Here is a 26996-nt window from a genome sequence, read left to right as displayed (position 1 = left end):
TAAGACCAAAATGAGAAGTTTAATGAAGAGATAGAAGATGTAAAAAAAGAACCAAACAAATTTTGGAGGTGAAGAATGAAATGACAGAACTGGAGAATTCAACACAGAGCTTTAACAGCAGACAACCAAGCAGAAGAATCAGTGAGCTTGAAGGCAGATCAATTGAAAATATCCAATGTGAGGAACAAAAAGAAAAAAGAACGAAAAGGAATGAAGAAAGCTGGTGGGACTTTCATGATACCATTAAGAGAGACAATGTAGGCATCACTGGAATCCCAGGAGAAGAAGAGAGGAAGAAAGGAGTAGAAAGCTTATATAAAGGAAATAATGGCTGAGAACCTGCCAAACCAGGGGAGAGATTTGGACATCCAAGTTCATGAAGCTCATAGGTTACCCTAAAATTTCAGTCCAAAATGATCTTGTCCAATACCCATTATAATAAAACTGTCTAAAATCAAAGACAGAGAATTTTAAAAGCAGCAAGAGAAAAAAAAAATCATAGAAGGAAACCCCCATAAGGCTATCAATGGATTTCTGAACAGAGACCTTGCAGTCCAGGAGAAAAGGGGATGATATGTTTGAAGTGCTGAATGGAAGAAACTACCAAGAATACTATACCCCGCAAAGTTGCCCTTCAGAAATGAAGGCAAGAAAAAGACTTTCCCATGGGCTTCCCTGGTGGCGCAGTGGTTGAGAGTCCACCTGCTGATGTGGGGGACACGGGTTCGTGCCCTGGTCCGGGAGGATCCCACATGCCACGGAGCAGCTGGGACCATGAGCCATGGCCACTGGGCCTGCACGTCTGGAGCCTGTGCTCCGCAACGGGAGAGGCCACAACAGTGAGAGGCCCGCGTACTGAAAAAAAAAAAAAAGACTTTCCCTACGCACGTGGCTCCCGGAGCCTCCTATCCCTCCCCCTGTTTCTCAGGCATTCTTCTCACCATTTAAAGTGAAGTGTGCATTCGTTGTAACAGTGATTTGGCTTTGATGGGTTATCTGAAGCATTCTTCTGTCTCCTTGCCACAGAAATTATATGAAAATGTATTTGCCAAAATGACCAACACAAAGGGGCACCTGCTACACGTTCTCTAGGCCTTTTAGAAAACATGGAGTTGTTCCTTTGGCCACATACATGCGAATCTACAAGAAAGGTGTCATTGTAGATATCAAGGGAATGGGCACTGTTCAAAAAGGAATGCCCCACAAATGTTACCACGGCAAAACTGGGAGAGTCTACAATGTTAACCCAGCACGCTGTTGGCATCATTGTAAACAAACATGGGCAAGATTCTTGCCAAGAGAATTAATGAGCGTATCAAGCATATTAAGCACTCTAAGAGCCAAGATAGCTTCCTGAAACGGGTGAAGGAAAATGATCAGAAAAAGAAGGAAGCCAAAGAGAAAGGTACTTGGGTTCAACTGAAGCGCCAGCCTGCTCCACCCAGAGAAGCACACTTTGTGAGAACCAATGGAAAGGAGCCTGAACTGTTGTAGCCCATTCCCTATGAATTCATGGCATGATGGGTATAAAGAAAATAAAAGACCTGGACCAGAAAAAAAAAACAACAAGACTTTCCCTAACAAATAAAAGCTGAGGGAGTTTATCACCACTAGACCTGCCTGCAAGAAATGCCTAAAGGAGTTCTTCAAGCTGAAATGAAAGGACACTGGTTGGTAACATGGAAATATATGAAAATATACAACACACTGGCAAAAGTAAGCATATAGTCAGATTGAGAATACTGAATACAGAATACTGTAATATGGTGGTGTGTTAACTACCTAACTCTAGTATAAAGGTTGAAGGATAAAAGTCTTAAAAAAGAGCCATAGCTACCACAGCTGATCAATGGATACACAGTAGAGAAAGATGTAAATTGTGGCATCAAAAATATGAAATAAAGGAGGGAATAAAAGATTAGAGGTTCTGTGTGCAATAGAAGTTAAATTGTTATGAGTGCAAAATAAACTTATATCTCTAAGATGTCTTAATGTAAGCCTCATGGTAACCACAAAACAACACCTTCAGTAGATTCACAAACAAGAGAAGGGAATCAACGGATATCACAATGGAAAATCAGCAGTTCACAAAGGATGGCAGCAAGAAAGAAGGAAAGGTACAAGGGAACTCCAATAAGCCAGAAAACAGTTAATGAGATGGCATTAATAAGTCCTTACCTATCAATAATTACTCTAAGTGTTAAAGGATTGATTTCTCCAATCAAAACACATAGAGTGGCTAGATGGATTAAAAAATAGAACCCTGGTATATGCTGCCTACAAGAGACTCACTTCAGTTTTAAGGAAACATACACTCAAGGTGAAGGGATGAAAAAAGATCTTCCTTGCCATTGGGAACCAAAAGAGAACAGGAGTAGCTATACTTATATCAGAAAGTAGACTTTAACCTGAAAACAGTAGCAAAACACAGAGAAGGTCATTAGACAGTAATAAAGTGGTCAATTCATCAAAAATATAACAATCACAAATATATTCACACCAACATCAGAGCATCTAAATATATTAAGCAGATATTAACAGATCTGAAGGAAAAAATAGACAACAATACAATAATGGTAAAACACTTCAATACCCCACTTTCAACAATGGATAGATCATCCAGACGGAAAATCAAGGAAACATGAAACTTGAACCCTATGTTAGACCAATCTAACATATACAGAACATCCTATCCAACAGCAGCACAGTACACATTCTTCTAAAGTGTGCAGGAAACATTTTCCAGGATAGATCTTATGATAGGTCACAAACAAGCGTTAGCAAATTTAAGAAGATCAAAGTCATACCCAGTATCTTTTCCGACCACAGTGGTATGAAACTACAAATCAATAACAGGAGGAAAGCTGGAAAATTCACAAATATGTGGATATTAAATAAACACTCCTGAACAACCAGTGTGTCAAAGAAGAAATCAAGTGGGATATCCAAAAGTATCTGGAAACCAATGAAAATGGAGACCTAATATATCAAAAGCTATGGGATGCTGCAAAAGCAGATCTAAGAGGGAAGTTTACAGCAATAAATGCCTACATTAAGACAAAAGAAAGATATCAAATAACCTAATTTTTTACCTCAAGGAACTAGAAAAAGAACAAACTATCCCCAATGTAGGCAGAAAGAAGGGAATAAAAAGCCAAGCAGAAATAAATGAAATAACATCCATAAAAACAATAGAGATGCTTAACAAAACTGAGAGCTGCTTTTTTTTTAATAAACAAAATTGAGAAACTTCTAGCTAGACTACCTAAGGAAAAAGAAGATTCAAATAAATAAATTCAGAAATGAAAGAGGAGACATTACAACTGAACGACAGACATAGAAAGGATCATGAGACTATGAACAATTCTACACCAACAAATTGGATAACCTAGGAAAAAACAGATAAATTCCTAGAATGACTGAATCATGAAGAGATAGAAAATCTGAGCAGAAGAAGATTGAATCAGTAATTTAAAACATCCCAGCAAAGAAAAGTCCAGGAAGAGATGGCTTCACGGGTGAATTCTATCAAATATTTAAAGGAGAATTAATACTAATCCTTCTCAGATCTTCCCAAAAATTGAAGAGGAGGGATCACTTCCAAACTCATTTTACAAGGCCAGCATTACTGTGACACCAAAACCAGACAAGGACACTACAAAAAAGGAAATTACTTACCAATATCACTGATGAATATTGGATGCAAAAATTCTCAACAAAGTTTTAGCAAACTGAATTCAACAATACACTAGAAAATCATATACCATGATCAAGTGGGGTTTGTACCAGGGATGCAGAGATAGTTCAGTATCCACAAATCAATCAGTGTGATATACCGCATTAACAAAATGAAGGGTAAAAATCATATGATCATCTCAATAGATGCAGGAAAAGCATTTGACAAAATCCAATATCTGTTCATGACAAAAACTCAACAAACTGGGTACAGGGGGAACATACTGCAACAAAATAAAGGTCACATAAGACAATCCCACAGCTAACTTTATACTTAATAGTGAAAAGCCAAAGGCTTTTTCTCTGAGATCAGGAACAAGACAAGGATGCCCACTCTTGCCACTTTTATTCAGCATAATACTGGCAGCCCTAGCCAGAGCAAGACAAGAAAAAGCAATAAAAGGCATCCAAATGGGAAAGGAAGAAGTAAAACTGTCTCTACTTGCAGCTGACATAATATTGTATATAGAAAACCCCAAAGACTCTACCAAAAAACTGTTATAACTGTTAAATAAATTCACTGAAGTTGCAAGATATAAGATCAATGTATAAAAATCAGTTGTGTTTCTACACACTAAGAAAAACAATCAGAAAAAGAAATCAAGAAAACAATCCCATTTACAGTTGCATCAAAAAGAATAAAATAGGGGCTTCCCTGCCAGTCCAGTGGTTGACTCCAAGCTTCCAGTGCAGAGGGTGCGGGTTCAGTCCCTGGTCAAGGAACTAAGATCCTGCATGACATGTGGCATGGCCAAAAAAATAAATAAATAAAATACCTAGGAATAAATTTAACCAAGAAGGCAAAAGACTTGTACAGTGAAAACTATTAACACATTGATGAAAAAAACTGAAGAAGACACAAATAAAGGCAAAGATATTCCATTCTTATAGATTGGAAGAATTAATATTGTTAAAATGTCCATACTACCCAGTGCAATCTATGGATTCAGTGCAATCCTATCAAGATTCCAGTGGCATTTTTTTCGCAGAAATAGAACAAACAATCCTGAAATTTGTATGGATCCATAAAAGACAAAGATAGACAAAGCAATCTTGAGAAAGAACAAAGCTAGAGGCATCAAGCTTCCTGAGTTCAAACTATATTGTAAGCTATAGTAATCCAAACGGTATTTATTTATTTATTTATTTATGGCTGTGTTGGGTCTTCGTTGCTGCGCGCGGGCTTTCTCTAGTTGCGGCGAGCGGGGGCTGCTCTTCATTGCGGCGCGCGGGCTTCTCATTGCGGTGGCTTCTCTTGCTGCTGAGCACAGGCTCTAGGCACGGGGCTCTAGAAGGCAGGCTCAGTAGTTGCGGTGCACAGGCTTCGTTTCTCTGCAGAATGTGGGATCTTCCCGGACCAGGGATCGAACCAGTGTCCTCTGCATTGGCAGGCAGTTTCTTAACCACTGCGCCACCAGGGAAGTCCCAGCAGTATGGTATTGGCATAAAAACAGACACGTAGATCAGTGGAGCAGAATAGAGAACCCAGAAACAAACCCACACATGTATGGTCAATTAATTTAAGACAAAAGTGTCAAGAATATAATGGAGAAATGATAGTCTGTTCCATAAAACTGGTCAGGCCACATGTAAAAGAATGAAGCTGGATCACTATCTTACACTGTACACAAAAATCAACTCAAAACAGATTAAAGACTTGAACATAAGACCTGAAACTAGGGCTTCCCTGGTGGTGCAGTGGTTGAGAGTCCGCCTGCTGATGCAGGGGACACGGGTTCATGCCCCGGTCCGGGAAGATCCCGCATGCCACGGAGCGGCTGGGCCCGTGAGCCATGGCTGCTGATCCTGTGCGTCCGGAGCCTGTGCTCCGCAACGGGAGAGGCCACAACAATGAGAGGCCTGCGTACCGCAAGAAAAAAAAAAAAAAAAGACCTGAAACTATAAAACTCCTAGAAGGTAAACATAAGGAGTAAGCTCTTTGATATTGGTCTTGGCAATTTTTTTGATCTGACATCAAAAACAAAGGCAACAAATGCAAAAATAAATAAGTGGGACTACATCAGACCAAAAAGCTTCTACACAGGGACTCCCCTGGTGGTCCAGTGGTTAAGACTTTACCTTCCAATGCAGAAAGTGTGGGTTCAATCCCTGGTCAGGGACCTAGGGTCCCATATACCTCACAGCCAAAAAACCAAAACATAAAACAGAAGTAATATTGTAGCAAATTCAATAAAGACTATAAAATCAAAAAAAATCTTTTAAAAAATCAATAAAAACCTTCTGCACAGCAATGGAAACCATCAACAAAATACAAGGACAATTTATAGGATGAGAAAGAATATGTACAAATCATAGATCTGGTAAGGGGTTAATCTCCAAATTATATAAAGAAATCTTACAACTCAATAGCAAAAAAAATCACAATCTGATTAAAACATGAACAGAGGAACTGAAGAAATGTTTTTCCACAGAAGACATACAGGTGCCCAATAGGTACATGAAAAGACGCACAACATCATTAGTCATGGGGGAAATTCATATCAAAACCACAATGAGATATCACCTCATACCTGTTAGAATGGCTGCCATAAAAAATAAACAAGAGATAAGTGTTGGCAAGGGTGTGGAGAAAAGGGAACCCTTGTGCACTCCTTGTGTACTGTTTCCTTCTTCATCTGTCAGTGGACACTTGAGTTGCCTCCACAGTTTAGCTATTGTGCGTCATGCTGCTATGAACTTGGGTATACAGATTTCTCTTCAAGACCTTGCTGTCAATTCTACAGGGCATTTTTTGTTTGTTTACTATAAGTTTATTAAGATAGTCTATGGACTCTCTCTTGGCATTAAATTTCTTTCCCCCTCTTTCCATTGCCTTTTATCACACTGCTTCTCACCCCACCCTCCCACCTCTGCTGTACCCCCAACCCCTCCAGTGAGGATGCTGCTTCTCTGTGCTACCGTGGCCCTGATGCCGACATGTAACTTGTGCCTCCACCTCAGGTGCCTCCACCTCTACCCACATCTCCAGATAGATGTGCGATTAGTTCTGTAGATCATTTAACTTAGGGGGTGGCCACCTTTTTCTGTAAAGGGCCAGATGGTAAATATTTTAGGCTTTGTGGGCCATGTGGCCTCTGTTGCAGCTGCTCGCCTCTACCATCGTAGTGGAAAGTAGCCAGAGACCAGACTAACTGTGTGGACACGGCTGTGCTCCAGTAAGATGTTATTCACAGAAACAGGTGAAGGGCTGGATTGGGCCTTCAGCCATAGTCTGTGGACTCTTGATTTAAGTCAAAGAGATTGTGTATGCTTTTTGTTTAATCTCAGATCAGAAGGTAGCAGGCTTTAGTTACCGCAGCCCAGGAAAAGTGAGAGGAGAAAGGTTTTGAGCCTAGACAGCTGGTGGATTTCCTGCTGGGGAAGCCTGTTAGGTAGATGGCCCCTATTCCAGCCGCCCCGGGGTCATCCATTCTCAGCCACAGAGGGGAGGCAAGGACTAGTTCTCCATGAGGAACATACTCAGGAGGTAAGCGGTTGCCCACGTCTTTATCTGGTGTGTCCTTAAATGACACGGCACTCTATTGACCATGTGTCTAGCGTCTCTGAACTGGGTGCCCTAACATCTGCCCTGCATGCCTGTGCCGCACACGCCTCGTTCTGGACAGTCCGGTCCCGAGTCACCTTGCCTTGGCTCACGGGTCCGCTGGCACGTGCACCTCTCTCCTCGGGAGGAGTTCTCCTGCTAAGGCATGCGTTTCAAATCTAAACCAACCGATCCAGAGCTCACATCCCAACCACCTCCTTTTTTGGACTCTCACACTCCTGCCCACTACCCACCTGCGCTGATCCCCCAGGACCAAGTCATAGACAGCTAGGGACAGCCCGTGCCCAAGCGCCACTGAGCTCTTCCCTCTGGCCAGTGCTAAACTGCTTGCACTGCCTTACACACCCCTTCCCCCGGAGACCACAGTGAAGTGAAGGCTCTTGCTACAGCCCTCCGCAACCCGCCAGCGCCTCCTGACCAACGCTAGCGCTTCCCTGTGCCGTCCTGCGTAGGACGCTACGGCCCTCAGCTCGGAGACCATGAGCAATAAACTGTCTTTTTCAATGGCAGTTGTTTCCTGATCTATTGGCCTTAGCATCCCTCAAGTTTTCTGTTACGCACTGTTTTATAGCAGGGCTGTTTAATTTGTACTCTGGTATAAGACCAAGAGTGCAATAAGAGGTGAGTTGGCCTCGCGGTGCGGGATTACCCTGCCCCTTTCTTCCATATTCGTGGCAGCCCTCACCCCCTGCATAGGCCCACCCGTTGTTCCTGGCTGACTCCAGCCCACCTCTTATTCTCGGAGCCGCCCACTCCTCTGTTGCCACCTCTCCGTGCAGCTGTGTGGAGCCCCCCAGTTTAACATCTAGTTCTGTATTATTATATCCTGTATGGTTTCTTTCAGGGATGTTGCTTATTTTCCCAGCTACACTGATGGGTCTCCTTGGGGACCAGGCTATCCAGGGCCAGGGACACAAAGCGCTGTAAGGGAAAGATGGAAGCTTTGACCTCTCCGTGACTTCACCTCTTGTTAGCTTTGTGGCCTTGGTTTCAGTGCTGATCTTTTCTGAGGTTTGGTTTCCTTATCTGTGAAATGAGGATGAATGGAGATAGTCCTGTATATATATATTGGTATCTGGGTCTGGTGTGCCCTCCCCGTACCAGTCTTAAGATTACAGATGTTTTATGAGGAATGCTTTTTTCTTTTTTGCATTAAATAAGTAATGTGACCACATTTTAAAAGTTTCCATATTAGAGAAGAGAAAAGTAATCACCCATACTCCTTGTACCATAATTCAATTACTATTAGCCTTTTGATTTTTTCTTATTTGTGCATTTTCTCACTCAATTTATTTTAACTTAAGTGTTCTGATCATGAATTACTTGTAATTATTTTAACGATTTTCATATCCTGCTTTCCTACTTAACATAGTTTTTTTTGGACTGTGTACTTTTAAAAATATGGAGGCAATATTTTTATTTTTGATCAATCATAAAACTTAGTTTTCTACCCTGGTATATTTCATATCTACTGAAATAATATAGTGGTATGAGTTAATAGTATCATTATGTACTGGCTATGCATGGAATTGGCATGAAGATCCTGTTTGTACTGAAATAGCAACTTCAATAAATTCCTAATCTTTGTACACTTAAAAACTAATTTAAAAATAAAATGTGACGGTAAAGAAGATGTAGCTTTAATAACATCTGCAGTTAGAAGAAACAGGTCGGTCGGATAGTTTGATTTAATCATATCTTATTTTAAAATTGAAGGTCCATTTTAGCTTCTTACCTTCTGAAAGAAAAGCTCAACATCTTGGGCAAGCTGGGGTGTCTACTAAGCTGTGCGGGTTCTGTCGTGCTGATCATCCACTCCCCGAAATCTGAGAGTGTGACCACTCAGGCCGAGCTGGAGGAGAAGCTGACCAACCCAGGTAACTCAGAGCTGTGGTGCCAGAGAGCTTGCCGCCTCCGGCGCGGTTCTCCCAGCTGGAGCTGTACCCTCCGCCCCGCTATGGTCTGTCCTCCAGGCCCTTGATTCCTCTTTGCTCACCACTGTCTGCTGCTGCCCCCCGGGGCTGCCCTGCTGCCGTGGCCCCTTTGCTGCCTCCTGGGATCTGGACCTTGTGCATGGACGCCGTCCCCGACCCCGCATCTGTGCGCCCATTCTGCGGGATCAGCCCCAGGCTGCTCCTCTCAGGACCACCATGTGTCCAGGCCTCCATGCTTCCCTCTGAAGTGAAGCTCTCAGAGAGCTGAGGTCTGATTTAATTCATCTTTAGAGCCCCCACAGAGCCCTGTACTTTTTTTTTTTTTTTGGTATCTACTTTTGACATAATTTCTTTTTTCTTTTCATAACTGCAATCACCACCACCCCTTCCCCCTGATGCGAGAAAACCCAAAGTACTGCACACTCAGGCCCAGCTTTTTCTTTTCTTCTTTTTTTTTTTTTTTTAAATTAATTAATTTATTTTTGCCTGTGTTGGGTCTTCGTTTCTGTGCGAGGGCTTTCTCTAGTTGCGGCAAGCGGGGGTCACTCTTCATCGCGGTGCGCGGGCCTCTCACTGTCGCGGCCTCTCTTATTGCAGAGCACAGGCTCCAGACGCGCAGGCTCAGTAGTTGTGGCTCACGGGCCCAGTTGCTCTGTGGCATGTGGGATCTTCCCAGACCAGGGCTCGAACCCGTGTCCCCTGCATTGGCAGGCAGAATCTCAACCACTGCGCCACCAGGGAAGCCCCCCAGCTGCTTTTTATGAAATAAAGCCTGCGCACTTGCGTTCAAGCTACTTCTGATTTTTCCGCAAACACGGCCCACACTTCGGCAGTATTTTACGTTTGCGCGTGCTGCTCTCTGCCCTCCACTACCCCTTGCCCAGTTTATAGGTCAGGCTCCCAGGCAGCTTTCAGCTGTAATATCTTCCTGAATCTTCCCCTGCAGCAGAGCTCCATAGTCTTTTTCTTATCCTTGAGGAAGAGGGGCTCCCACCACCTGCTTGCTGATACACATGTCCAGGCTGTTCCCAGCCCTCAGGCCCAGTGCCTGGCACCCCCTTTACAATCTGGAAATGAAGTTCATGGAAAATACAACTCCTTGTACATATAATAGCAGTCAACATAATGCCCTAAGAAGAGTACTTTGGAATAAAATGGAATGCTCAGGTACAACTATAGGAGAAGACATATTAAAGCCAGCAGACCCCACACCGTGTGTGCTGTGAATCTGGCAGGTGCAAAACAGACCGATGTGGAGGTGTTGTGTTATTGACTCAAACACTAAGGATTTTGCCATCAGCAATGGGATCTTCTTTTTTGTTTTTGTTTTTGTTTTTTTTTTTGGCTACGCCAGGTGGCCTGCCAGATCTCAGTTCCCTGACCAGAGATTGAACCTGGGCCCCGCCAGCAAAAGCCCGGAATCCTAACCACTAGACCACCAGGGAACTCCCAGCAATGGGATCTTCTGAAATGGAGTATAACTGTTGAAGTTCTGAAAAATTCAATGTATATTAAATCCTTGCCAAATTACCCTGTTTTACACATAAAACAGGTTCTAGCTCTGATTATTATAAATATTTTCCACTTTCCTGTCCAAGGTGACATTCCGAAGTCATCAGGAGAACAGGATGATTTTTCATTGTGTGGGGCCGCCTGCACATCGCAGGACCCCTGGCCTCTGCCCACTGTGTTCAGCCCCCAGTCACTGCAACAGCCAGAAACACCCCTACAGCTTCCCTGTGTGTCCTCTGAGACCCCGCATGACTCTCTTTCTCTCCCACCCCACACGTAGGAGCACTAGGGTTTGTTGAGTTGACCATCTTGTGAAATGGTTTTAAAAAAATTCTCAGGACTTCCCTGACAGTCCAGTGGTTGGAGCGCTGTACTTCTGCTGCCAGGGCACGGCTTCGATCCCTGGTAGGGGAAGTTCTGCGTGCCGCACAGTGTGGCCGAAAAAAAAATCTCAAAGCCTCTGTGTAGACTTTTATTGTTATAAAAATGTTACTAATAGAGAGAAGACTTATTTACTGACATGTAATATATAGGAGCTATGAATGTTTGAATGGTGAAAGTGATGATGGGAATAACTTTGGTGGAGTGAGCTCAGGGGCTGTGGTAAAGCACATCCGGAGCGGTAGGGTGCCCCGGTGACAGCGGCGGGGGCAGGTGGCGGAGCACGTGGCGAGGGCCGCTCTGCTTCGCCCCCTGGGTCACCGTGCGCCCTCTCGTTTCCAGTGTTCGTAGGCTATCTGTGCATCGTGCTGCTCATGCTGCTGCTGCTGATCTTCTGGATCGCGCCGGCCCACGGGCCCACCAACATCATGGTCTACATCAGCATCTGCTCCTTGCTGGGGAGTTTCACCGTGCCTTCCACTAAGGGCATTGGGCTGGCAGCCCAAGACATCTTCCACAACAATCCGTCTAGTCGGCGTGCCCTCTGCCTGTGCCTGGTGCTCCTGGCCGTGCTTGGCTGCAGCATCATCATCCAGTTCAGGTACATCAACAAGGCCCTCGAGTGCTTCGACTCCTCTGTGTTTGGGGCCATCTACTACGTTGTGTTCACCACACTGGTCTTGCTGGCCTCGGCCATCCTCTTCCGGGAGTGGAGCAACGTGGGTCTGGTGGACTTCCTGGGCATGGCCTGCGGGTTCACCACTGTCTCCGTTGGGATTGTCCTTATACAGGTGTTCAAAGAGTTCAACTTCAACCTTGGGGAGATGAACAAATCTAATATGAAAACAGACTAGGATGTAACAGGGGGTTGGATGGCTTGAGGAACAGGAAATGGATGTGGCTTCTGGTCCTGATTTGTCGTGAAGTAGAAGAGACCGTAAATCGCTGGTGTTGGAGTTGCCTGTATATTAATGGATGGGCTGGTGGAGAGTTGAGGGTGTGTTGCTCAGCACTGGGGTGGGGGCACAGCCTTCTGTACTCTGAAGTTGCTCAGTGGTTGCCTGGGTGTCGTCTCTCTCTGATGAGAGGAATCTTATGTTCATTGCCATTAACCTGGAAGCTTTCATGAATACTCTTTGCTTTTAAAACACGTCATCATTATTTAAATAGAATGGGCCTTTTCTGATTAGTCTTTGCAGGGGAACAGATATTCTTACTTAGAAGCTTACTTTGGAAATGGGAGAAATTGTTGTCTTGAAGTCTGACTCTACAGTAAATGTGTCTGTAGTTTTATTATTTTGCATTAAGCATGTATAACATTCAGGTGTCGGATCCAAATCAGAGGCATATATATTTAATTGGTTTTAATCCTCTGATGTGTTGACTCTCCTACCCCCAACTCCTAGACATTTTAATTGCAAACAGAGAGAGAAGAGTGAATGGAAATGATATACTGTTCCATTTGCAGGATGATTTTCAATAGCTCCAATCAATTTCAGTGCCTTTATTACTTGAACTATTCACTTAATTTGACTATTACTGTGTGTATGTTCTCTTAGATTAGAGTAATGCAGCCTCCTTGATTATACTTTAATATTTCACTCTTCAAAACATAAATGTTCAAAGCAGTTAGAAATTATAGTATATTCATTCACTGGAAGAGAGTCAAGACTAAGGGCACATTGGAGTAAATCAACCCTTTCAGCATGTAGTTATAGTTCAATTAAAGACAATTGACTTAAGTAGCATGAGGTATTTTATTTGCATTCAGTCTAATGTAACTGGGATCCAGTATTAAATATATCCATGTTCTCTTTCAGCAAGCATTGTGGCCATTAAGAAGAAATAAATTATTTAACTTGATAATAAGGCCGTTAAATGAGAGAGTAACTGTTCAATAGCACTTATGAGTTCCCTGTAATTCAGGAACAAGTTAAAGGACACAATTAAGCTTAGGCTATATTCTACAAACTGAAACACACATAGTTTTCAAAAGAATTTCCAGCAAAAATGAAAACAATTTGTAGCCATCTCCCTGTTGTTTGAGACGGCAGAGCACCCTACAATTCCTCAGTCAAACTTCTGAAATGCAAAATAGCCATTAATTATTCCAGTATTTGGATCAAAGAGGTCATTTGGCTATCTGTAGTAACCTTGCATGTGTATTAAATGGGAACGAAGCACAGAGTGATGCAGATATTCATCACGATATCATGTACTTCATTTGCAGTGGTTCTCCCACCCCTGCACCATGTGGCATGACGGATCTTAGTTCCCTGACCAGGGATCGAACCAGTGCCCGCTGCAGTGGAAGCTTGGAGTCTTAACCACTGGACCACCAGGGAAGTCCCATGTGTACCGTTTTATCTAAATAGGAAACTATGCCAAGTTGAAAGATGGGATTGGGTAAGGTAGATTTGGTGATACCCAATTAAATAATACCCAATTAAAATTACTAAGGAATGTCAATAGGAAAAAAAAAAAGTGTTTTTTCAGACAAAAAGAACATTTCTAAAGACCTAAGGAATAGTTCCCTAAAGTGTTGAACAAAGAAACTAAACTAAATGAGGATAGTTTAACGTAGAGAAAAAAACACCTTTATGAATTAAAAGTACATGTGATGATCATGGGTTGTCAAGTGATCTGTGAACTAACAGCAGCAAGAATATTTTAAAATTTTTTAAAATCTTACAGTAACTGATAGTTAATAAATGCTCAAAAAATGCATTACTCTTTTTATCAGCTCGTGAAGGTTTGTTTTTTATCATCAGTATTTTTAGGAATGCAGGCCTTAATTTATTGAACTGAACTTTCTGAAAGTATAATGCAGGAGTATAAATATACTTTTAGGCATAAAAATCATTTCTAGGTAAGGAGTATGAGATATTCAGAGAATACATGTGGCTATACAAGTATAATGAGAAAGTCCATGTGTCATATGGAAATTCCCATTTTTTTGTTTACAGTTTACATGTGAAGCTTAGTTTATTTAAATTCATCTATTGATGTTCCTGATTACAGTTAATCCACGATTATTCCATAGATACTTAGAGGTGATATTTTCTGGATTATCTCCCTATGATTTTTTTTAGAGTAAAATAGAATCTCAAAGTAGTAATAGTTTGTCTCCTCTTGAAGGTGATAAGTCCCAGAACAGTTAGACTCTCCCAAGTTTACATCTGTTCAGCAAATTACCTTGGTAGGATACACAACTTCCCTTCCAGTGGAACACAGTTCATATCATCCATTGTATTCCAAAAGTGTGACTCTAGCCTGGAAGTAATTGACATGACCAGCAGTCTAACAGCCTAATTTTCAAGTTTAACATAGAGCGTTTAATATCTGACTTATAGTATTTATTTTACAAATTCATGTTTTTATAATTTGGAATTACAAAAAAAGATTTAAAAAGTAAAGCTTTGAAGGGTAGGGCCCAGAATGGGGATGGGTCTTATATTGGTCTTTCCAAAAGTAAATACATATAAAACATTTTCATTATTATGATATTCTTTGGGTTTTATCTTCAATTAAAGCAAGCCTCCTCTAAAATCATATGTTTGTGATATGATATCCAGGCTTGCTCTGGAGAGATACTTAAATAGGCCATCTCTCTCCTGTCTTACTTGGACAATGCCTTGTTTTCTCATCTGAATCTTTGCATTTAAAAAGATTGCTTCCTGTTCTGCTCAGTGATCAAGTGTAGGGCCTATTAAGGATTCTAACCCAAACCCAGCACGAAGACCACCCTGGGTGTTTTGCTGTTCTGCAGGACTGCTCCAACTCTGCAAAGAAGGATCCGGAGAGAAGGGCAGTCTGCTCCCTGTCACATGGGGAGCAAGAACTGCCCACGGCTGGACCTTCAGGGGGAATCATCACTCAGATGTTATTATGGTCTTTTCACATTAGAAAATTAGTGAAATACACTTTGCTGCTCTTGGTTCAGCAATAAGAAATATTCCTTCAAGTCCTACTTCTCAGGCCAATTTGATTTATGCAGTTTTATTTCCAGAGGTTCATTCCAGCTGTAGTAGATTGGTCTTTGGGTTTTTCTTTGGGTTTCACGTCTGATAGAAGAGAGCACTGTTGAAGTATGCAGTCACCTCTCACCTTCCTTCTTCCTCGACGGCTCAGCTCTTTGTAAATACTGCGCTCCCTTCTAGAGGCCAGTTCCTAGACATCCATAAAGTGCTCAAGATGCACTGTCTACACGCGTAGATGAGTCCACGGAGACTGAGGTGTTGATCACAGGCCACTGTCGTGCTGCCTAATTCTTGTTGGAAGATGACACCTCTCCTTTCTAAGCTGCTCAAGTAACCCAGAAGAGCAGTCTACAGAGCTACGCCCATCACTCTTCTTTGATGCCTACTTGATCCTGACTTAGACTTCCTGGGACTGAGTAGGAACTTGGAAAGAGAAGAAGCTTTAGTTTAGATCTGTTCATTGACTGTCTGATTGGCTTCAGTGGTCTGAAGAAGTTGTCCTTAACTGTGTCTGACACCGCGGAAGTAGTTCACCTATCAAGCAGGATTAGATGGAAACTTGGTGTTCCACCTTCTCAGGGACCAAAAACATAACATTAACTCCTTAGTATTGACCTTCCTCCCAAGGACATATCTGTGTTAGTTTTTCATATGTTTTACTCATATTCATAGCTAGAGGTCTGTTAGCTTGAGCTAGGAAGAGAAAAGATCAGTTTGCACACCAGTCACACCATAAAACAGTTTATCATATAAAATACCTCAACTATATGTATTCCTCACTTCCGCCTCACAGTTGAACTGGTGATGAATTTTAAGGTGATTTTTCACATCTGGCCAGATTCTTATACCTCCATCATATACTTGAAAAGATTAAGAATTTTAGGAATGGGAACAAGAATTTGGCCCAATATCTACTCATTTATTTTCGTACACATTTCTCACATGCTATTAAATGCAACAAAGAATTATATTTTAAGAAAATGTAACTTTGTGTTACATCAAAAACATATTGTCTAGTGAAAAGTTGATATTCAGTAGAACAATGATCATGTAAATAAACATCTATTTCAAATGTACCCAATGTGATAAAAAGCATAGTCTAGGGCCCAGTGCATGAGCCGGGGAGGATTTATTTGTTCTTTTCTCTGTTTTTCCTTGAATTGTGCAACTATAGGTGAGTCACTTAACCTTTCTGTGCCTCAGTTTCTCTACCTCTAAATGGTGGGATGGGTCTCCAATTCTGTGTTAGAGCACTCACATGTTTAGTTTGTGCTGGTAGCCTCAGACCAGAGCGCATGTGCAGGACTCCTTTGGAGCGATGCACCATGCATCCTGTCTGCTCAGGACCATGCTGTAGACACACAGCTTCGAGCACTGAGTAAGCAAAGGAAGCACTGGGTGTAAAGTCTGCATGATTCCATGAAGCTTTAATTTTCTTTTTTTTTGTTTTAAAAGGCAGGGTTTTATATTTTCTGTTGTAAAATATGGAAATTAAGCAAGGACTTTAAAAACCTGCACTGAGAGATCACATTCTGATGGTGTGATGAGCTTCTCTGACATTCTGGAAAGGTTTATGTTCTGCAGAAGAATCAATGACTTGTGAACCAGATTGATTCTGTTGCGTTGAATTTGTAATGAATGATGCTGAACTTCCTGCTTCCAAGCGGCTCAGCCCTGACCATGAACTACCTGACACCAGGTAAATGTCAGGAACTCCCAAACCACTAGTGCCAAAGGGTCACATTGAAAAGTACAGAATATTTCTTTTATTTGTCAGACTATAATAATTTGCTCCCCCCTGCCATGTCAGTGTTTTTGCAGTTTGGAAAAATTTAAGGGTACTGTTTTTCCAGTAGCATTCCTGAGTGTTTTTGCCTTTTTAAATGATAACTATTACTTTCTTGTAAAATGGAATATAATTGTGAAAGAGAGGAAGAAGACTAGATAAAAAAATGTAAAATGTTTGATTGGTTGCATAAAATTTTTTTCATGTAAATGTATCAGGGAAGCTTCCAATTAGCACACACACCCATTTGTCAATGACTAAGACTTGCTTATATTTTGCTTTATAGAAGTAGTCATAGCATGTTGTAATTGCCTTATGTAAATAAAAATGCTATTTATTAAGTTTTCCAATAATATTTATTAATCTGTATGTGTTTTAAAATAAAATAACTTATTTCTAGCTGAACACTCGTTGCTTTTTTGCCCTTTACATGAAATGCTTGTGTGGTCTCAGGTTCCATATCATCCTAATTCCTCAGTCAAATGCTTCGCATTTTCTTTGTAGAAACAAGTAGCCCAGGTCTCCATCACAATGTAGAAAATGTCCACCCGAGCATATCTTAGGGAGCAAATCCATGATGTGTAAAGGATTCACCATCCAGTGATTACCTTCTGATATAATGAAATGATGGTATTAAAGAAAACCAGCTATATTTTAATAACTTGTACATGTTTTTGAGGTGTATGTTTTAAACACATGGAAAATATGAGAATCATAACACATTTTAATACTCCAAGTGTCATGAGAAATCTTGTCATTAATCTTTATTAGTGTCCTATAAGTAATTTTATTAAATGAAAAAAATATTTCATTTGAGAAAAAATATTTTTCCTTAGGCTCTATCCAAAAAGATTTGATGACTCACATTTTGATCAAAGTATACCTGTATAGAAGTCAGGAACAAACATTTTAAGAAACCACTAAATGTTTCTATGGATAACCCTTTCCACACAGGTTTCTGGGGTCATGAAATGTATAAGTGCCAAATTCTACAAAAACCTGCCTGGGTTGGTTACTATTAACAAAACTGTTAGTTGTATCTGCTAGCCAATCACAATACTGTTGAACCTGAGCTCTACATCTGGATCTGAGGAGTATAGAAAATCAGGCATACTCCCTACCCTTTACTTCCTTTGTTGATGGGTCATGTCCCTGTCAGGTGGCCCTTAGGCATGACATTGTCAGCATCTTTGATGTAATATTAATCATACCATATTTTGAACCTCATATGGTAGGTAGTTTCAAAAAGGCTTTTTGTGTTGGAGAGCTGAGGGACAATCAAGAAATAAAGAGAGGGCTTCCCTGGTGGTGCAGTGGTTGAGAGTCCACCTGCCGATGCAGGGGACACGGGTTCGTGCCCCGGTCGGGAAGATCCCACATGCCGCCGAGCGGCTGGGCCCGTGAGCCATGGCCACTGAGCCTGCGCGTCCGGAGCCTGTGCTCTGCAACGGGAGAGGCCACAACAGTGAGAGGCCCACGTACCGCAAAAAAAAAAAAAAAAAAAAAAGTGACTTAATACAAGATTCCTTTATTCTTTCTTGTATGTCTATGGGTCAACAGCACAATTTTGTGGACCTCAACCAGCTTGGCCCAATGTCTGGTCTCTGAGTCAGCTAGGTGGCTTTGCAAGTTGCTCTGCTCCACCTGGTCTCCTCCTCCAGCAAACTAGTCCAGGCTTCTTCTCATCATGGTTTAGGCTGGGAACCACCACATTTTCTTGGCCAAAGACAGTACCAAGGCCAAGGCCAAGGCCAAGCCTGGAGTGGAACTGCAAAGCCACTCTGCAAAATGGGTGGGCACATGGATGAGTAGAGAATCAGAGCCATTTTTATCAATCTACCACATCATCAGAGACCAGCTTGCCAGCTATCAATAGTCAATGTAATTCCTTATTTGACCATGTCATCTAGCTAGAATTCAGCTGAGACCAAAAAAGTAAGCAAAAAAGTTCCTCCGCAGCCAGTTCTAAAAAGCACATCTGTCTGGTTGCCAAGCTTACAAATTAGAAGCTGTATAGTTACCAAAACCAGACTGGTCAGGGGCTGTACAGTCTACAACGTTAACAGTCCAGTTTGAAAGGAGCAAATTATATCTGGCATTTTCTGGCTAAATAAACAGACTTCATTTTAGAAAGATTCCCACCCAAAATGATTTAAATTTGGTATAATAGTGTTTCTGTATCTAGTCAAAAACTGGAAGAATATCCCCGGAGGACTTTTGCACCTGTAACAAAGGTATTATTGATTTATTAGCAGGTCTGACTGCAGATGTAGCTAGTTGCGCTTTCCGTTTCTAATAAATGAGCCCTCTGTCTTTGTCCTTTTTCGAGGAAACCATGATGATGGGTCCCAGGAACTTGCCACGTTCCGGAAGGAGCCAAGGCAGGACAGCTTAACAGTGGGTTTTCTGTGCATCTCATGAAAAATAAATCTCTGCTCCAAGTGTCGGGAGACCGGCTTTAACCAAACCACAAACTCTTCCAAAGAACTTATCTATTCCCCGATTCGGTTAGTTAACGTTTGGGAAGAGAGGGCCTGACCCTGAGCCGAGCCCCGCCCCGCCCCCACCTCTTGGTCTCGCGCCTCCGCGTCCGCCAACCCGCCCCGGTCTACCGGCCTCACTCTAGTCCCGCCCCTTGTCCTCTTGGAGCACCTTTCCCTAGGGGCTCTTAGGGACACCGCTTAAACTGCAGCTTCACATGTTAACCGCGCGTGGGAATTCACGGTACAAGGCACTTTGGCTTTGACCATTTGGTTGCCCAACAATACGTGGCAAAACGCTGCCTCCTAAACCTTCTCTCTTTGGCCCGCCCCGCCGCCCTCCGCCAACCAGGACTTGGAAAACAGACAGGAACACAACCGGAAAGCGAGACGGGGGCGGAGCGTTTGCCGCGCCGCAGTGCGCGCGCGCGCGGCTTCTCTTGCGTCACTCTGCCGCGCCCAGGTTCTTCTCGGCCGTGCCCCTTGGACCTGGTGGCGGAGGTGGAGGCCGGAGGTCGTCCGGAACAGGTTTCCCTCGGCGCTCCCCCATGGAGGAAGAGGTGCGCACGGCTGCAGCCCCGGATGCTCGCACTTCCCACTGGACGGCGACGAAGGCGGTGGCCGCGCGTGCTCTGGAGGGGGTGGCCCGTGCGGCCTGTATGGGGGTGTGAGCGGAGGTGACCGTGGCCGGATAGTGGAGGGCAAGCCGCGCGCGCGGCGGGCCGGCCACCGGCGGTGAGGTCGCCACTTTCTTCCTTTCAGGCAAGCGCGAAGGGGCTGGGGGCAAGCCTGCCCATCTTGGGTCGGGAAGGACTCTTCAGGGGCGCCTTTCTTTTCCCTGGGGACCCCGAGCGCGCGTGGTCTGAGATGGGGTTTCCCCCGTAACCTGCATCGAGGAATACCACCGTGCGTTGGATTGCCAGTAAATCACCACGGAAACCGGCCTGGCCCTGTCTGGGGCACGTGTTCATTAAGTTCATTAAGATAGTTTCCTATTGTTGTGAGTTGGAAGATTGTTTCAGCTACTGCGGAGATATTAACTGACAGTTGAACAAGCCTTAGATGTCGCTGTAACGGTTTGAACATGGCTTGTTTAATTTCCTAACTTTTATAAACTCAGATTCCTCTCTCCCTCTCCATACAGCTGAACAAAACTCAGTATACCTTTGGTTTTGTGTTTGTGTCTTGAATCTCTTTACTAGATTTTTCATTTCATTTACTATAGACCGTGCTTTAGTTCTGTTTTTAGAAATTCTCTATATACCGCGAGTCCAGTTAGTACTTTTATTTTTTGTTAAAGTACTGTCAGTGAACGTGAGGGAATAGAGATCTTTGTTTCATACCAGTAAGCTGTCCGTTGAAGCAGTATGTTACGATCGGTTGAGTTGGTATTATGTTAGTTGGTAAGTAAAACGAGTATGGAGGGTAGTAGTCAAATTTTAAAAGTGTTCAGTAACTATTCATTCCTTTTGCCTATTTCTGTATTTTCTTCGTTCCAGGCTGGAGCTACTCTGCCAGGGCTTAAAACTTTAAATGAGAATAAAGGGTATTATTTACGAGGAAATGAGAGTGAATAAGTCATCTCTAACCTCTTCCAGCCTTGTTTTCATAAGAGAGACCATATTAAACGTACATGTAAGTTAAAGTTTTAATTTATAACTAATGTTGGAAATAGGGTTGGAAATTTAGGTTCTGTAGTATTTATAACTACTACTATTAGAAATAGCCAAATGAGAGGTTGGAAAAAATTAAAGCAGTGGAAACCAAGTAGAAGTAAAGACTGAGAACTCTTAAGGTTTTATTATGATGTGGGCAGTCTATATAGAAGTTGAGTCCAGTGGACACTTAGGTTCCAGTTCAGGCTGTTTAACTTTCTGTGTGATCCTCCACATGTGATTTAACCTCAGAGAGGTTTGGTTTCTTTACCTGCAAGGTGGGGGTAATGATACCTTATTCTCATTCTTGTGTAGATTAGAATTAATGTGTTTCAGTCACCAGGGGCAGTGCCTCTGTAGGCGTTCAATAAGTGGTAGCTATTACTATTAGGGAGACATAATAATAAAAAACAATTACACTAGTTTTCAGGAAATTTCCATTGTATAAAAATACTCTGCTGTGGTATCCCACCTACTCTGGTTCAGTTAGTGTCAGCCACAGTGGCCTTTCTTTTCCTAGAAAACTGCATACTTGCTCATGCCTCAGTGCCTTTGCACTTCTTTCTCTGCTTTGTCCTTTTACTATCTCTTTCAAGCCTTTACTCAGTGTTACCTTCTGTACTAGACCTCCTAACCAACTTAGTTAAAATAGAAGCCCCCCAACCCAACTCCCCAATGCCTTTAACGTGCTTTACTTTTCACCATGGCATTCACCGCCTTCCAATATTGTGTCCTTATTTACCAACAGAAGGTAAACTCCATGAGGGCAGGGTTTTGGTCTGTTGTATTCACTGCTGTATCCCTGTTCCTAGAACATAGTGTGTATTCATGTAAATATTTTTTGATTGAGTAAATGAGATAAGCATACCACTTGTCCATAGGGGGTTATGAGTCATGTACATTAGTAATCATAATAAGGGCTAGAAAAGTGTCCAAAGAGAGGTTCAGATTAAAGGCTAGGGAATTCAGAAAAGATTGGCTTATGGAATTCAAGCAGGACTTCATTGTGGAGGTGCTTTTTGAAGCAGTCCTTAAAGATGAAAGGGATAATGTAATAAAGTTATAGAGGAGTGAAAGGAATAGGTAAGAATGGCAGCAGTATGTTGGCTTAGGGTGGAACCAGGGTATGTGAAATACAGTATCGGGAAGTTAAAGATTGAAAAGACAGGTTTGGAGCAAATGGTGAAAGGTCTTAGTTACTGGCTTACAAAATTTGGAATTCTTTCTGTAAATAGTTGGGTAGCCATTCTAAGTTTGTAAGCAGGAGAATGAGATGACAGAGATGTGTTTTATGGAGCAGTGTGGTAGCATGATGTTTTTAAACTGGATTAGGGTCAGAAGAGACATGGAGATGCCAGGCCACATTTCAAAGGTAGAATCCATCTGGCATCCTTGGCCCTTGTATGCAATTTGGGTAATGAAAATGGTGGAGCTGCAGTCAGAACATAAGGAGAGGCAGATTGGGTGTGAAGACAGTGACCTACACTGAGAGCCTGGTTTGAGCTGCCCCTTGCTTGTATTCCAGCTCGGGGACTAAAAGGAGACTCCAGTGGGAAAGGCAAAAGGCTGAGGAGACCTGGATTCTAGTCCTGGGTCTCCTACCCACCAACTGCATGAGAAGTTACTTAACATCTCTGTGCCTGTTTTCTCATCATGAGGCTCTTATCACATTTCTTTTCAGGCTTTTTCGAAAATGAAATGTCAGGAGTGCTGTGACAAGTTTAAAGCTGTAAATGTACTTCAGTTAGTATAATTTTTAAAGTTAGCTAACTTTGGTGATTGATGATAAGTCATTTTGCAAAGCAAAATTTTTTGGGTTTTTTTTTTTTTTTTTTTTTTTTTTTTGGCCGTGCTGTGTGGCTTGTGGGGTCTTTCCCCTGCCAGGTATTGAACACAGGGCCATGGCAGGGAGAGCACCAAGTCCTAACCACTGGACCACCAGGGAACTTTGTTTTGGAACTCTAACTCCCAAGACAAATCTTAATTTAGGCCTTTTGTATAGGTGTTAGAATGCTAGTCCATGTCTTCCTGTTCCTTAAATTATGTGTTCTCCACGTTTTAGAAGGAGGTAGACCAATTTCATAATTATTTTCTTTGAGCTATATTAATTTCATTTTTGACATAATTGCATTTAATGGAAGTTAACAGTATAAGTATTCATAGATATTGGTGAAATCAGTTGTGAAAATTAAGTGTATTAAAGTTTAGAAAGAACAAGCTGAAAATTCTAAGAGTCTGAGTGTGTTTAAAATTTGAATAGTTTATTTTCAGAATTCTCCCTTAGCTGTGGAATTCTTAAGGACAGAAACTTCTGGTCATCTTTATAACTCCAATGCCTGGCACATTGTAGCTACTCAGTGTATGTTTCTTGAACAGATGGCCACATATAAATAAACAGTAACAGCCAGGGGTAGGGGATTGGGACCTGCCACCTGAGTCCCTTTAAGAGGTAACATGGGCAGGTTACCACCTGGAGCTCATCATATCTGGTTTGGGAACCTAGATGAAGTGAAACTTAGCAAGCTTTCTTTTTTAGCTGTCTTTAAACCTGGCCCTGCCTCATAGCTAATCCTTAAGAAATAAAAAATAATCTCTGTTTCAGGCTCTCTTGGCTATGATTGACCTTCAGTTACACAGAGTAGGAATAGAACATTACCAGGTCAGCGAATAGTGAAGCAACTATTCCTTTCAGGACATTCACACTGATGTCCTATTTTCTTTCCTTTTTTTTTTTTAATTGAACAAAACGTAATATCTTTATATAAACTATTAATAGATCTCTAAATACAATATGGTTTTTAAAATGAAATTATGTATATATAGTTGTATTCATGAAGTACACTAATCAAAAGCTATACAACAACATTAACAGCAAATCCAAATACAAATGAAGATAGTCCTCAGAATTTCATGTTTCACCGAGCATCAAAAACCACCCATCTTTTAGTCCTTTTCTTGTACATTATTCTGTATCCACATTCTCTGCCTCAGATTGGATCCCGTAATTTTATTTCATTTTCTGTGTGACATTCTCCACAGGTATATATCACTGGCTGCTGCTTTGGGGGTTGAACGTCCTTCTGGGTGTCCATTGTTGTCCCCACCTAGTGCAGAGGAACTTCTCTGCACTTCCAAGCAGATTCCGACTTGCCGCTGTATCCACGGACGTCCTGTTTTCAAACTGTAAGTGAAATGAGATGATTCATTTACTTCGTTTAGTGGCTGAAGGCTGCTTTATAACTTGATGGCATGTAACTTTTATGTTACTTGGCACCCTTCCCCACCCACATACACATCATTGTAGTTCAGTAAGTGAACGAACAAGCACAACAAATAACCTTAATTCTAGAAAAGCTTATAAATCGTATTTGCCACTATAAATGAGTGCCTTTTGTGGAGAAACCACTACAAAGAACCAGTCATTGTCTTTAAGAAACTTAGAATTTATCTTTGAACATAGAACAGTAATTAAGAAACAAATTTTATGAAGCTGTCTGTAAATAAAATGAGTGCAAAGGAGAGAAAATGCCTGTGAGCTATAGCTACTGGAGAAGTCTTTGTAGCATAGCTTGAAGTGTGACCTGGCCTGGAGTGAAGAGCAGCCTGTAAGTAGTGGAAAGGAGGATGGGAGGGCTGTAGTGTGGCTGGGCACTGATGACTTGTCTCAAGGGAGCCATGATCCTGTGTTGGGAAATGAAGTGGGCACGAGGGGTACAGCTCTCCAAAGCCACATGCATAATAAATGATTGACCCAACTGCTCAAAAAAGGCCTTCTCTCTACTTTTGTGTGTTTGAAGTTTTCCACAGTAAGTCAATAGCAATAAAAAAAAAAAGAGGGAAAAAGATTTTAAGTAGCATCATGCAACTTTATGTAACAAGTGGAAAAAATTTATATGTAGACATAGTAAAGTTAAGAATAGTGAACTTTCAGTGATCTTTGGATAAAATGAGTAAGATTACATTATAAGGTATTGGTTTAATCACCTCTTCTTCACTTTGTTGGTTGGGGGTAGGGTGCGGATTCCCTCCCTTTGACACTGGACATGTGAGAGCAGTTTATTAGACAGCAGTTTATTAGTCACTTTTACTCATCGAGGAGGAGGACACTGCATACCACACAGGACCACACGGGGGCTGCAGAGAAAGAACCAGGGACTGTGGAGGCAGGCTTTGTAGTGCAAGAGGTTGAGGGGCCCCTTGGCTCCTGCAGGAGGATGTGATTAGCTGGTTTTAATAATTCTGCAGTCTGTCAAGGCAGTGAAGCCCACTACTCAAGGATAAGCAGGAAATGTGCCTGGTCCCCATGATAAGTAGAGTTGTTTGGCTTTGGGACCTAGCCATGAAAGCAGAGTCGGGGAGGGCAGGAACTTGTGGTCAGGTCATCCCAGCTTTACCAGGTGTCAAGGCAGCACAATATATTGGGTCTTAATTTTAGACCTTACACCACTAACTTGCATTTAGTGAAATTTAACATTAAGTGTTAGTAAATATTAGTAAATTAGTAGTTACACATTTGGCATTTGAAGGTCAGGTTTATATAATTAAAGTCTGAATTTGTATTTGTGAGGCTATCATTATATTGGGATTGGAATTACAGATAAACCTGACTTGTTTCTGGGTATCATCCTTGGAGATAACAAAGTTCCATCTTATTGATTCCAGAACATTCAGACTATAGTTTGGCTTGTTCTGTTCAGACCTTCAAAAGGGAGATTTTTGAAGATTTAAGTAGTTACTTCCTCAGTAGAACTTGTATGATAATTACGAACATTGTTCCATGAACGTAACGGTTGAAGGAAGAGGGTTCATTAAAGTTAGGTGACTCTTGCTCATTAGAAGGATATACCTGCCAAGTGGGCTGACGTGTTTGGTAGCCAGGTTTCTTTACTCCCATTTTCCAGCCGTTATTACTATTATCTTTGCATGTTCACTTGTATGTGGTACTATGACTTCCCAGTATACTTTGACAACTTTTTACAGTTCTTCAGTTTATAGTCTATAAAATAGTGGTTACATTTTAGGATGCTGATATGAGTGATGCAGTGGTTTTCTGTCTACTAATGACCACTCATGAATAGCCAACTTTATTTTTTAGGACCAATTATATGATTCCAAACATGTATTGAGACATGAGACTGCCAGATAGCTGAGTACACAGGATAAAAAAAGGTGACTCGTGCAGGAGCCCAGGAGCTGGCATTCTGCTGAGGGTGACTGGGCCGTAAACATGGATAAACCAGTTGTTCACGGTGTGGTGGGAACCTGTAAGCACTTATTTTTGTTATAATTTTTTTTTCTTTTGGTGATAGAGCAGTTTAATTATAGATTTGAAATTTATCTTTCATTTTTGTACTTTTACTTATTGATAAGAAGTAGAAGTAAAGGAATTGATTCAAACTAAGCCACCAGATTTGAAAAACTATAGCATATTTGCAGAGAGCTTCATTCCTTTAAGTATATTGTCAAATCTTTGGTATTCAATTACAGTAAGTACCGTTTTTAAGATGTTTTTTCATACCTGGAAGTTTAGTGTCAAAAGTTTTGTTTGTTTGTTTTGAAGTATAATTAACCTGTAACACTATGTTAGTTCTGAGTGTACAACATAGTGATTTGATATTTCTCTATGTTACAGAAAAGATCACCATAATAAGCCTAGTTACCATCTATCACCATGCAAAGATATTACATTGTTATTGACTGTATTCCCCATAGTGTACATTTCATCCCGGTGATTCATTTATTTTGTAACTGGAAGTTTGTACCCCTTAATCTCCCTCACCTATTTCTTTTATCCCCCAATCCCCTGTTATAATCTGTCGCTTGTCTGTCTCCCCATTGAAGTCTAAAAGCTATTACCATTTTATCCAGAGAGCTTATCATAATGCTTAGTGCACATAGCATATGTTCAGTAAAAGCTGTTTGAGTGGATGGATAAGGTAATTGAGGGGCTAGGTAGATAGGAAGTTAA

General features: G+C 41.7%; 1 protein-coding gene and 2 pseudogenes across 1 annotated transcript in view; 2 read left to right on the top strand and 1 right to left on the bottom strand.

The window, feature by feature from the left end:
- NIPA1 (NIPA magnesium transporter 1) overlaps positions 1-11981 on the top strand; it is a 36573-nt gene extending 24592 nt beyond the window's left edge. Inside the window, exons 4-5 of the mRNA XM_065881087.1 lie at positions 9017-9177; positions 11470-11981. Of these exons, the coding sequence (XP_065737159.1) occupies positions 9017-9177; positions 11470-11981 (673 nt within the window). The remainder of the gene's footprint in view (positions 1-9016; positions 9178-11469) is intronic.
- LOC136125545 (large ribosomal subunit protein eL21-like) lies at positions 988-1521 on the top strand (annotated as a pseudogene).
- Positions 11982-23943: 11962 nt separating the features above from the next.
- Positions 23944-24120, bottom strand: LOC136126002 (DNA-directed RNA polymerases I, II, and III subunit RPABC4 pseudogene; annotated as a pseudogene).
- Positions 24121-26996: the final 2876 nt, after the last annotated feature.

The sequence above is a fragment of the Phocoena phocoena genome, chromosome 7 (assembly GCF_963924675.1).
Source record: "Phocoena phocoena chromosome 7, mPhoPho1.1, whole genome shotgun sequence".
NCBI lineage: Eukaryota > Metazoa > Chordata > Mammalia > Artiodactyla > Phocoenidae > Phocoena > Phocoena phocoena.
Note: the sequence above shows the minus strand (reverse complement) of the source record. Positions and strands in the feature narration are given on the sequence as shown.